We start from the raw sequence: 14096 nt of genomic DNA, 5'->3' as shown, positions 1-14096 counted from the left end.
GCCCATGGCAGCTTGGCTGAGCCGGCGTCATGAACATGGAGGACAACAAGACACAACAAGAGTCCAGAAAAGGCACGTGACATTGGGCTGCAGGTTCTCAATCCTACGTATGAAACGACATCAACGTTTAGTTAAGGTGTCATAGAGACGTCAGTGCTTCTGTCACTCGCCTGTCAACAACGATCAAAGATGTGACAGCGTTATCGACAGGCACAGGTGTCCGTCAAGTAGGGCTGTCTGCTGAGAGTGTGCAGGGGGCCATGAGCAGCTGTCTGCTGAAGAGTGTGCAGGAGGCCATGAGAAAAAATGCAAAAAACAACAGAAAAAAGGTATAAAATGCTTGGGTACTGCAGTGCTCACCTGGCGTGATCCAAGTCTCCACACGCCCTGAGATGCCAGGTTGACATGAAAAGACATCATTGTAACCTGTTGATCTGAAATATAGCCATGTCCAGTTAAAGACATCATTGTAACCTGTTGATCTGAAATATAGCCATGTCCAGTTAAAGACATAATTGTAACCTGTTGATCTGAAATATAGCCATGTCCAGTTAAAGACATAATTGTAACCTGTTGATCTGAAATATAGCCATGTCCAGTTAAAGACATAATTGTAACCTGTTGATCTGAAATATAGCCATGTCCAGTTAAAGACATAATTGTAACCTGTTGATCTGAAATATAGCCATGTCCAGTTAAAGACATAATTGTAACCTGTTGATCTGAAATATAGCCACGTCCAGTTGGATATATATATATATATATATATATATATATATATATATATATATATATATATATATATATATATATATATATAAATATAGCCATGTCCAGTTGGAACTTCAGTTCGATTGGTTCTTCTTCTAGCTCGAGCACCTGGCTCCAGTGCAGATGTCAGCTAAAAACAGGGTGTAAATTACATCTTTTCAAGTCAACTTGGCATCTCAGGGCTTGTGGAGACTTGGATTACGCCAGGTGAGCAAAGATCGAAATGGCCACTTGAGGCTCGCTCCAAAAGAGTCATTCTCCATTCACCTGCATGTTCAAATGCCCGACTTTACAGCAGAAACAAACATGTTTACAGCCTGGTCTCTATAGGTCATTTCACCTTTCATGACAACTGTACAGGGGCTGGATTTTGATATAACTCACCCGTTTAGAGATAAATAAATAAGTCAAATAAAAAAAGACTTTTGGGCATGATTGACAGGTTGCCTGTCCAGTGATTGCGCAGCTCGTCGATCACGGACCAATCAGCAGGCGGCACTGCAGCTCTGGGAAACCCCCTCTCGCCCAAATATGGCTACAAATATGTCACTTCTGGCTAAAAACAAAACAAAAAAACAAGATGGCAGCGGCCAAAATGTCCACACACCAATGGGTGATGTCACACACAACTTTGTCCATCTTTTTTTTCTTTGTACAGTCTATGATAGATACAGAGTGACCAGGCTCCAGTAGGGCCAAGGCTCTGACGTTCTGCTACAGCCAACAGGTGAATGAAAGCTCCTTCTCCACCAGTTAGCACTGTGGGAAAATCCAGAAGGAGAGGATCTCACAGACGTGTCGTGTCGTGGTCAGGTCAGCTAAGATAAGAGATAGACAACATTCAGAGTGCCAAGACGTTCTGCTCCTCAGCCAAGGTCTCTCTAGACAATCATAATCACAATAATAATAATATACACTGCACCAGGACATAACAACACCTGCACTGAAATAACAGCTGTTAGTGGGAGGAGCTGGGTGCGGTAAGCAGGGTGGAGTCCAGTTATTGGTTTGGCGTCGGAAAGAGACGAGCAGCACCTTAAATAACCCTCTGCTGGGGATTGCCTTTCAGGTGACGTAAGGCAAACTCTAGAGGCCATATTGACTCTTAAGTGGTACTGCTGGTCCTGTTTCTAAACATACAACTTGGCTGTGAACAGAATTCAACAGACAAGGTTAACTTGTGTGCTGGTTCTGAGAGTGAACAAATCATTTCCCCGTCAACTTTGACGACATTACTGATCGATTTTTCTTAAAGCTGACATTAATTACTAGCTACCCTTAAGGCCAAATTATACTCCATCATCCAAAAAGAAATGCGTCCGTTTCAAACGGTGTAATCGCCACTGCCCTACATACTTCCATGCGTCTTTCACGTTGGTATCATGTTAAGCAATACATCCACCAGTGGGCAGTAGAGAGTCAAATTTGTATCATGCGTATCCGTAAGCTTTCAGAGGACAGACAGAAATAGCACGAAATGAACGCAGAGGACGGACAGAAGGCTCTGTCCGTCTCCGTCTTTAACGTAGAGTATAATTGGGTCTTTAATAACTAGTCAGCTAACCATAACTTTCTTGTTGTAAACACATCTGATTTGCGCATTAGCTAACGTATCTACAACAAAACGACAATCATAAAATGTTTCCTTTATCTCACTCAGTAACATACATTTGTAAACAAATCTACTTTATGATACTGTTCACATTTACTAATAACATTACTGAATAACATTTTTCTTTTTTTCATGTATCCCCCCTTAATAGGCAAGTACGCTCAGCAGATTCTCCACTGGAACTCCACGACGGTGTCAGACATGGTTGCAAGGAGACTCGTCACGTAACAAAAGTATTTCTGATACTATGACGCTAACAGTGTCCCCCTTTTGAGACGACTTGGAGATGAGGTGTGCCGGGCCCGGCTGGGCCGGGCCGGGCCCGGGCCGGGCCGACCCAGAGCTGCTGTGTCTGTAAAGGGAAAGTGGAGCACTGTGGCTGTGGAGCTGCTCACCAGATCCCTGTGGAGCACCCAGTTGGCATGGAGGTAATGGATCCCATCCAGGATCTGATACAGGAGAGACTTCACCATCCCTCGGGGCAGCTGCATGGGCTTCTTGTTGGCCTTGGAGGCGCGGTGGAACTTGATGATGTGCTACGAGGAGAAGAATGTTTCATCTCAGTTATGAAACTATTTCACCAGCATAATCGTTTTTTTAGGAGAGAATACACATTTTCATGGAATTGTGTTTGCTAAGGAACAATTTGGAACCTAGCGTATGTCCGGTCACTTATTGTACTAGCAAACACTTTAACAGGAAGTGAGCTGGGGGCAATTTAGAATGTCTCTGTAGAGTTGGAACCGTCTATAGCATCTCCAAATCGTGGTGGGCCACCTGCCAAAATGGCTGGTCATTTAGACAAACTTACCAGCCGCAGGTGTAACTTGGCTGTAGGATGCTGGGGTTGATTTCTCACCCTGGTATTTTAATATTAACAAGTGGATCTCTTAGTGTGGTCAAATACGCTTCCCTAAGCTTCAGGAAGCTTCCCTAAGCTTCAGGTTTCACCAAATTATTTGTTTTTATCTGAATGCCAGGAAACCTTATATATATATATATATATATATATATATATATATATATATATATATATATATATATATATATATATATATATATAGGCGACGGTGCTGAGAGACTCACCCAAAGATCATGTTCGGAGTAGTCGAAGAGGAGCCAAACCTTTCTGTCGCTGTGAGACAGGAACACTTTCTGCAGGGCGATCACGTTCGGATGTTTCAGTTCTCGTAACAGCTGCAACACACAAAAGGAACTTTGAGGACCACCGACCTAGAGGACATAATCATCTGTGTGTCTTACAGGACATAATCATCTGTGTGTCTTAGAGGACATAATCATCTGTGTGTCTTAGAGGACATAATCATCTGTGTGTCTTAGAGGACATAATCATCTGTGTTTCTCAAATGTTGAACAAGCAACACCAAGTAGGGATGTGTTTGTTTGTCTTAAACAGCATTATACACAGTCTGTGAGTCAGATGTTTGTTTGTCTTAAGCTGCGTTCACACCGACCTATTAAAGTTTTTTGCTGGCGTCGAGTTTACATACAAAGTCAATGCAAACGAGCGATTGAGCGTATATTCGCCCGGGAGAAAAAACGCTGGGCGTCTGAGCGACAGAGACAGAGTGATAGGGAGAAAATACGCTCGTCGCTCGAGATGAAATATCCCAACTCGAGCGAAAATACGCTGGCATCAGTCGCTCGCTGTTCAACGCTGATTGGCTGCCGTGTGAGAGTGAGTCAAGGATCACACTGGCTTGGAACAAACCGCTGGTTTATTGTGTGGCAACAAACCGCATTGACAGCTGATTGACAGGCTGACAGCTGACATGAAGTGAAGTCTGTACTACCGGTATGGAGCTCGCGTTAGGAGCACGCTGATAGGCTTAGCTTGTAAACAATGACGGTGGCTCGTAGTGGACAAACATCATGACATTGCGTAACGTTATAGCCCCCACATGTCCGTCAATTCGTGTGCCTTTTGACGAGCGATTTAAACAGAGTGACAGAGCGATTCCAAAGGGTTAAATCAAGCAACAGAGAGAAAAATAGATATCTCGGTGTGAACACAGCTTTAAACAGCATTATACACAGTCTCTGAGTCAGATAAATAATGTGAAGAGACAGAGTCAAAAAGCAGGAAAAAGCAAAGCAGACACCACACAAGACTAGTAACAACGGACATTTTTAGGTCAAATGTATCAGCAAATATATACAGTGTTGTGAGTCTTGTGTGGCTATTTTGTATGCCGCTAAATGACTCCTCCAGTGTATTGGGCCTGCAAAAGGAACAGTTTAGAAAATTCTGATATTCTCTATTTATAGGAAGACGCAGGATCAGTGAGCTAGCTGCAGGATCAGTGAGCTAGCTGCAGGATCAGTGAGCTAGCTGCAGGATCAGTGAGCTAGCTGCAGGATCAGGATCAGTGAGCTAGCTGCAGGATCAGTGAGCTAGCTGCAGGATCAGTGAGCTAGCTGCAGGATCAGTGAGCTAGCTGCAGGATCAGTGAACTAGCTGTAGCTGCAGCTGAAGTGCTAATGGACATTAAACACGATTAAACACGATTTCAGACGGAAGCCCGTCTTTATTGTCACACGAACACACTACAACACATGCATGCGGCCACAACACACACTCATGCTGACGGTGGCCGGTGAAATATGTCCTCTGCATTTGACCCATCCAGGCTTGTCCTTTCCTCCGGGGGGCAGGCCAGGAGCAGTGGTCGCTTTTTCTTTCCAGCGCCCGGGGACCATCATTGGACCATCATTGGGCCAACTTCAGATGTTGTCGTCACTGGTCGGATGACAATCTTCTGCATGTTTTTAGTGGGGGGTTATGTACCCAGGAACCCCCTGGGGAGCACGGGGAGAACATGCAAACTCCACACAGAAAGGCCCTTTTGAAGAGATAGCCCACCTGGGCAGTAGGCATTGAAGATATGGGGGGGGGGTCACAACTCCAGCGCCCACAGCGTCCCAGGCGAGAATCGAACTCAGGACCTTCTAGCTGTGAGGCGACAGCGCTACCGACTGCGCCACCGTACCTGTGAGTGGTACGGTGCAGTGGTACCTGTGAACTGTGGTTAATGAGGACAGAATGGAGGTTCACACCGTTCCATTAGCTGCAAGATAGATGCATAATGGACGACTACACTGGCTACTGCAGTGTGTAGTGCACTGCACGCCACCATACCTATCAAGCAGCATCTAGAGCTCTCACACTGTACTGCAGTGTATAGTGCACTGCACGCCACCATACCTATCAAGCAGCATCTAGAGCTCTCACACTGTACTGCAGTGTATAGTGCACTGCACGCCACCATACCTATCAAGCAGCATCTAGAGCTCTCACACTGTACTGCAGTGTATAGTGCACTGCACGCCACCATACCTATCAAGCAGCATCTAGAGCTCTCACACTGTACTGCAGTGTATAGTGCACTGCACGCCACCATACCTATCAAGCAGCATCTAGAGCTCTCACACTGTACTGCAGTGTATAGTGCACTGCACGCCACCATACCTATCAAGCAGCATCTAGAGCTCTCACACTGTACTGCAGTGTATAGTGCACTGCACGCCACCATACCTATCAAGCAGCATCTAGAGCTCTCACACTGTACTGCAGTGTATAGTGCACTGCACGCCACCATACCTATCAAGCAGCATCTAGAGCTCTCAAACTGCTTCATCTGCCTAACGCTCACACATTCGTACCCATCTTAGACCATCCACAATCAATGAGGGCCTTTAGACAGAACTCAGTATCCGTGGGAGTGTTTCAGTGGGAAGGGAGAGGAGACAGAACTCAAACAGTCGACACTCCAGTGAATCAATTATTCACCCGTACAGGCTAGTGTCATTAGTCTTTGCCACCTGACCCAGGAAAAAACACCTCACACGCTTCTAACGATCTTGGGCTTATTGTCTCTTTCTAAAATTAGGTAACTTAAGATATTAGCAATGGTGAAAAAAGAGAAACATCTCCTTGATGTTCACTGCTCAATATTTGAGAAACAGACGAAGAGTAACACCGATATGAAGATGAATCTGAGCCGGACAGTTCCATAGGTGGTTTTGAGGATCAGATATAGTAATGTAAAATGTGAATGTGTCACTATGTAGCTTGACTTGATGCTAAAGGTCACAGTGAAACCTAAGTGTAGCCATGCAGCTGTGGAGGTACCGTGTGGCCTTGGAGGCGGCTCGCAGGCCACGGATGTAATTTCAGAGCATCTTTTGACACGGATGATGAGTTACGTGGTAGGGCTGCTCTCTGTGTTCACAGCATGCTCTCTCTCTCTCTCTCTCTCTCTCTGCACACACACACACACACACACACACACACACACACACACACACACACACACACACACACACACACACACACACACACAGTGCTGAGGTACTTCAGGCCGATGTCAATACGGACATCTTGGACTTGTCTCCGTCACGATTGGACATTAAGTTTGAACATGTGTTTTTCTGTACCTGGTCTACTAACTTTTATTCTCTCAATCACAATACAAACAATGTGAGGGATTATACTCGTATGTAATTGTCCTCAAACTTCTTAGCATTATGATGTGGAAGTGAAAATCCTGTGCATTCAATTTGTTAAATGTTGAAGGGTTTAGTACAGAGCTCCTGCAGATAGATCTACATCTCTGTTCATTCATCCTTAAAAAATATTACTTCTACATTTGGAAAGACTGTTCTTTTGGTCTTGGTGTTGAATAGGGTTCAATTTGCTCTGGTCTCAACCTCTGTAGACCTGGTCTTGACCTCTGTAGACCTGGTCTCGACCTCTGTAGACCTGGTCTCGACCTCTGTAGACCTGGTCTTGACCTCTGTAGACCTGGTCTTGACCTCTGTAGACCTGGTCTTGACTTGTTTTGGACAGGACCAGGGCTTGGAATTGACTAAGTCGTCCTGACTACATCCCTGCCCACACACATGCACAAATAACAAACATACACGGACAATACAAGTACATACATATACAAGTCCACACTCTCAGGCACCCCAATGGCCAAAGTGACACTGGACTGTGATAAGGGAAGACCTTCAGCAGCACTGACAACTTCCTTTCTCCCAGTGTGGGCCACTGGGGGCAGTAGGGAGGGGAGGTGACAATCTTTTCTGTCCCCCCTCCTCTACCACCCAGACTCCCAACAGGACAGACCTATCTGTTCTGTCCCCCCTCCTCCTCCACCACGCAGACTCCCAACAGGGCAGACCTATCTGTTCTGTCCCCCCTCCTCTACCACCCAGACTCCCAACAGGACAGACCTATCTGTTCTGTCCCCCCTCCTCTACCACACAGACTCCCAACAGGGCAGACCTATCTGTTCTGTCCCCCCTCCTCTACCACGCAGACTCCCAACAGGGCAGACCTATCTGTTCTGTCCCCCCTCCTCTACCACCCAGACTCCCAACAGGGCAGACCTATCTGTTCTGTCCCCCCCTCCTCTACCACCCAGACTCCCAACAGGACAGACCTATCTGTTCTGTCCCCCCCTCCTCTACCACCCAGACTCCCAACAGGGCAGACCTATCTGTTCTGTCCCCCCCTCCTCTACCACCCAGACTCCCAACAGGGCAGACCTATCTGTTCTGTCCCCCCCTCCTCTACCACCCAGACTCCCAACAGGGCAGACCTATCTGTTCTGTCCCCCCTCCTCCTCTACCACCCAGACTCCCAACAGGACAGACCTATCTGTTCTGTCCCCCCCTCCTCTACCACCCAGACTCCCAACAGGGCAGACCTATCTGTTCTGTCCCCCCTCCTCTACCACCCAGACTCCCAACAGGGCAGACCTATCTGTTCTGTCCCCCCTCCTCTACCACCACGCAGACTCCCAACAGGGCAGACCTATCTGTTCTGTCCCCCCTCCTCTACCACCACGCAGACTCCCAACAGGACAGACCTATCTTCAGCCCTGCTGCAGTGCAGGAAGCGCTCTCATCACATGATAGTTGGCGAGTGGAATTATCTGAAAACTGTTTAATTGAAATCATTCACTCACTCACTCACACACACACACACACACACACACACACACTCACTCACTCACTCACACACGCACACACACACACACACACACACACACACACACACACACACGTTGCATTCTTATTATAGGAGGATGTGTTGTGTTGCTGTCACTACTACATTTTAGTACCTACTGTAGGTTTACGATGCGTCTGCTCTCCTGAATCCAAAATCAAGTGTTGAATTATTTTTCATGCTCAAATCATCCTTTCATCGTAACACTGTTACCATCAACCCCCTCCTTCTCTGCATCCTGGGTTTGAATCTGCAGCTCTGTCATATTTCATCCCCTCCTCCCTATCCCTTCTTGCCTCTCTCTACACACAGAGGAATAAGTCGCAGCCTCGTGCGGTTCAAATATTGCACGTTCAAGCCACAATTTCATTTCATTTTGATTGAACTGCGCAGCCTCACCACATGCTAACGTTGTTGAACCCGCCCCGCCGCAAGGCAAGAACAGTGCCTTGTGTGGCTTGGAGAGTGGGCCGGGCCGGGGCGCAGCACAGGGTGAATAATGCAGGGATTGTTTGATTTGGCCTGTGTGGACGGGGGAAATGAGCAAGGCGCTTTCTGAGCTTTCTGTTTCATCACAAGCTTCATCCACGGGCTGGAACAGGCCATTGTGTCGATGAGCCCTGGGCTTAGGGCCTCTCGACCCCCAGCTCTGTGGCATCACTGTGGACCCTGAGGGCCACGCGCCAGCCAAGCTGCTCCCACCACCACCACCACTGACTGACTGACTGACTGACTCATATCCAGTGACCCGTCTGACAGCAACTGTTGCCTCCTAAAGTAATACAACAAGATGTGATTTTCTTAGAAATCAACTGTTTTGCTAACTCTCCATCGCTGACTGATATGAGAACTACAGAGAAAAGAGTGATCTGTTGGAGAGCACAAAGACACGTATCAGAGGTGTTGCCAGTTTAAAGCCACTGGTTTCACTGGGCTCATTAACCCATTGATACCTGATGCAGCATTTGCGTGTTTATCCCTCATTTGTGTGTGTATCCCTTTAAGACCGACGGTCTTAAAGGGATACACACACAAATGCTGCATCAGGTATCAATGGGTTAAAGGAGGGTCAGATGGATCTGGCCTCTCTCTTCCATGAACCTTCCAAGAAGAAGTGCAGAACTGGTTGGGACTTGCGTCTACAAGTCCCAGGGAATTTGCCCACTCACTCCTGCTCTCCCGACTGCCTGAGGATGTTGACCAGTGTGACCACTCGTCTCTTTTTCCTCTCTTCCCTGCTCCTCTGTATTGACAACGAATAGAACCTTTCTCACTGGGCTCATTTTGCTCATTGCTGATAACAAATTTGAAACAATGTTGCAAAATATTCTATTTAAATCTATCTATTTGGGGCACAAGAATATCAAGAATGCAAAGGGAATAGGGACTGATCTTAGAGCTGCACGCCAGGTGGATACAATAAGTTTGGGTTTCAAACAGCAGAGTGTTATATGAAACCAGCTGTAGAGATTCCTGCTTTAACGAGAGACCAGGAGCAAAGGAGGCCAGCGACTTAGGATAGTGCTGGATCACCCCAAACCTAAAATGTCTGAATCGGGATATAATTGGACTAGAACATGGCCATGCCAGGAATAGTGTTTATGTGTTTTATTAGAACTATAAAAACTGGATTTAGCCGAAAACCCACTAACACCTCACACGCAGCACCTATGTTTACAATACATGCAGCCTGCTTAATTATCCATTCAGTGCGACTGAAAAGACGTCCAAACGTTGCGATGGTTGACACGTTTACACGGGTGAGAAAACCACAGTTGTGTTTCTCGAGTGGAGGTTGGTGCATGTGGAAGGAGGGGAAGGAAATGTCCGATGATTAGCCTGCATGTAAATGTATCATGAAAAATGGTTTGCCTTCGGTAGCCCAAATATCATGGTTTCGATTGTGACACCATTGTACAAAAACTAATGAACTGGGAAATTTAAAAAAAGAAAGAAAAAGTAACAAATCACAAATTTTTCTGCAGTTAGTTAGTTAGTTATTTATTTTTCAAAGTGTCATACACCTTAAGGTGCCCAGCCCACATGGGCTTACAAGACACTAGTTTCAAAGCATACAGGAGCAAGAAAAAGAAAATGAAAGAACAGAATATGATACATCTCCAGAACATGTCAGACAATGAAAGAAAAGATTATATCTCAAACATAAAGTACCATCCTACGCTGTTGGTAGGCATTTAACACAAACTGAGCAACCTGGAACACTTTTTCAGTAAACAAGTACTGAAGTCTACAATCATCAGACATAGAAAACAGATCAGGACCTTCATCAAAAGAAATTGGTCTGCAATAATTATACTACCGGTATTCACATTTATTTTAGATTTTCTTTGGCCAAACGGCAAATTACAACAAAAATCCCATATTTTAGTAGTTTAGTTAGTAGTAGATAGCATGGCATAATGGCATAATGGCAATATGTGTGTAAAGATTTTTTTTAAATATTTATATACATTTATATTCTTAGATTTGAAATGTATGGAAGCCGACGATGGTATAATGACATTAAAAAAACAAAATAAACTCAGTCAATCAGTTCTGAAAAGACGTCCAAACGTTGCGATGGTTGACACGTTTACACGGGTGAGAAAACCACAGTTGTGTTTCTCGAGTGGAGGTTGGTGCATGTGGAAGGAGGGGAAGGAAATGTCCGATGATTAGCCTGCATGTAAATGTATCATGAAAAATGGTTTGCCTTCGGTAGCCCAAATATCATGGTTTCGATTGTGACACCATTGTACAAAAACTAATGAACTGGGAAATTTAAAAAAAGAAAGAAAAAGTAACAAATCACAAATTTTTCTGCAGTTAGTTAGTTAGTTATTTATTTTTCAAAGTGTCATACACCTTAAGGTGCCCAGCCCACATGGGCTTACAAGACACTAGTTTCAAAGCATACAGGAGCAAGAAAAAGAAAATGAAAGAACAGAATATGATACATCTCCAGAACATGTCAGACAATGAAAGAAAAGATTATATCTCAAACATAAAGTACCATCCTACGCTGTTGGTAGGCATTTAACACAAACTGAGCAACCTGGAACACTTTTTCAGTAAACAAGTACTGAAGTCTACAATCATCAGACATAGAAAACAGATCAGGACCTTCATCAAAAGAAATTGGTCTGCAATAATTATACTACCGGTATTCACATTTATTTTAGATTTTCTTTGGCCAAACGGCAAATTACAACAAAAATCCCATATTTTAGTAGTTTAGTTAGTAGTAGATAGCATGGCATAATGGCATAATGGCAATATGTGTGTAAAGATTTTTTTTAAATATTTATATACATTTATATTCTTAGATTTGAAATGTATGGAAGCCGACGATGGTATAATGACATTAAAAAAACAAAATAAACTCAGTCAATCAGTTCTGGGAAAACTCTTGTATTGGCCTTAATCAGATGTCATAATCAGATCATCATAATAATGCCAGTAGCCATTTAGGCCATTCCTCAAACTGGAGGATGGACTGGAAGTCTACTTATGTCTACTGAGCTCACACTGGTCAATGTCCCCATCATATTCAATTGTGTTTTCTGCTCCAAATCAACCTTGCTCATCACTGATGCTAACGAGACTGATGCTAACGAGACTGATGCTAACGAGACGAGACTGGCATTCTGAAAAGTGTGGAAAGAAAACACTGAGGAATCTGAATCTGCCTTTTTCATCAATCACCAAAGGAAGGAGGAATCTGAATGTTAAACTTTAGTTTAGAGACGCGCGGCCCAGCACGTAACAGGATGTGAGCTGCCAGAACTGCAGGAACTATATAACCAGCGGTGCCTCAGGAGGTCCCTGAAGATCATCAAAGACACAAACCATCCCCACAACACCCTGTTCTCCCTGTTACCCTCAGGGAGAAGATACAGGGTCCCAAAAGGACGCACAAATCGATTGAGGGACAGTTTCTTCCCGCAGGCCACGAGACTCCTTAACATACACAAATAGTGTAGTAGCTGTACTGTACCGCACTGTAGATGCTACCATTATGTATGTCTAATGTTTAATTGTATGTATGCTATTTGCACCTGTACCAAGCTAGAAAAACCACGTTCTCAAAAAACACCTGGTCGATCAATGGCAGCACTAGCTGGAACACACTGCCTATGGCTATTAGGGAAAGCCCCACTTTTGCGGCATTCAAAAGCCAGCTCAAAAACTGGCTTAAAACAAACCAATTTTGTGAACACTAGCTTAATAGCTGCCTTCCATACCTTCTTCTCTTCCTGCACTAGGCACTTCACCACTTAAGTGTAACACTTAAGAGAGAGTAGAGTAGCCTTCCATATTGTATTTATGTATTGTTATCATGTAACCTGTCGAATGTAAGGTGTAGTATTCTTCTTTTAGCACTGACATGCTGCATGTACATCCTGTCTGAGTTTTGCTGTAATTTTGATATCTGTAATGTTGTGGTATCTTTTGCGATGACACGTTACATGTATATTTCAGTTTGTGCGTTGAATGATTGTAATGAGTGATTGTTTTGATATTTATTGGGGACTACGGATGTAAATTAGCATTAGCTAACTCCGGCATATTTACATGTTTTCGTATATAGAGGCTTCTGTATTTCTGAACATGTCCATTAATGTGCATTGTCCCGTCACAATAAACCAATAAAGTAAAGTAAAGTAAAGTACGTCAAATACGTCAAATTTAAAATGTTTAAGTACGTCCAAAGTATGCACATGACATGTGCACCTATGTGCAGTGAATATGCCACTGTCTCTGACTTGTCTTATCACTCTACTGCCTTATTGCTTGTTGTGTCTCTTGTTGTTTTTGCACTCATATGCCCTGTTATATTTGTACTATGTTGTAAACGGAGTTCACAGCACAAGAAATTCACACGTGATACGTGATACTACGGAGTGTCAATAAAAATCTTGAATCTTGAATCTAGTGTTGCAAATACATCAAGCAACAAGATGATTTGCTACTTAATTTTACATGACCCATTAACTACAAAAACAACAGACAAAACTGCAGGACAAAACTGATCAATAGATTTGTTGCTAAATATGAAATACAAAGAGAGGTGCAAGAATATGAACATGGCAGGAATAAAAGAACCAGTTGTCTGTCCCAGTTCAGAGGAAAATGGGTTATGTTTTGTAAAAGCTTCAGAGGGAAAGAACTCACTGGACAGGCTCCAAATACTGGCAGCTACTGTGTAAGCCAGAGTCTGGCCAGAGCTTTCAACTGGCCACTCAAGAGCCAACTGTGCTTCCAGGCCACTAGGCACTGTAGCGTTGACCCTTGCACTCATTAGTCATTACAATTAGTTGCTCATGTTTGTCATCCAGACACTAAAGCTTAAGATCCAGACACTAAAGCTTACTCTACTGCGAAGATCCAGACACTAAAGCTTACTCTACTGCTAAGATCCAGACACTAAAGCTTACTCTACTGCTAAGATCCAGACACTAAAGCTTACTCTACTGCTAAGATCCAGACACTAAAGCTTACTCTACTGCTAAAGGCCCAATTATACTCCATTTTCATCCGTAAATAAGGGCGTCCGTTTCAAACGGTGTAATCGTCACTGCCCACATACTTCCATGCGTCTTTCACGTTGGTATCATGTTAAGCAATACATCCACCAGTGGGCAGTAGAGAGTCAAATGTATGAGTGTGTGTGTA

The 14096-nt window shown here is 44.2% G+C and overlaps 1 protein-coding gene across 1 annotated transcript in view; it reads right to left on the bottom strand.

Moving 5' to 3' along the window:
• The window catches only part of cdk19 (cyclin dependent kinase 19), a gene marked incomplete at its 3' end in the record, with an annotated part of 69548 nt that overhangs the window by 29828 nt on the left and 25624 nt on the right, over positions 1-14096 (bottom strand). Inside the window, exons 3-4 of the mRNA XM_083643758.1 lie at positions 3470-3580; positions 2779-2919 (exon numbers count right to left, since the gene is read on the bottom strand). Of these exons, the coding sequence (XP_083499884.1) occupies positions 2779-2919; positions 3470-3580 (252 nt within the window). The remainder of the gene's footprint in view (positions 1-2778; positions 2920-3469; positions 3581-14096) is intronic.

Source organism: Poromitra crassiceps (assembly GCF_964638095.1).
Source record: "Poromitra crassiceps genome assembly, chromosome: 9".
NCBI classification, from domain to species: Eukaryota; Metazoa; Chordata; class Actinopteri; order Beryciformes; family Melamphaidae; genus Poromitra; species Poromitra crassiceps.
This window is presented reverse-complemented; position numbering and strand designations above follow the sequence as displayed.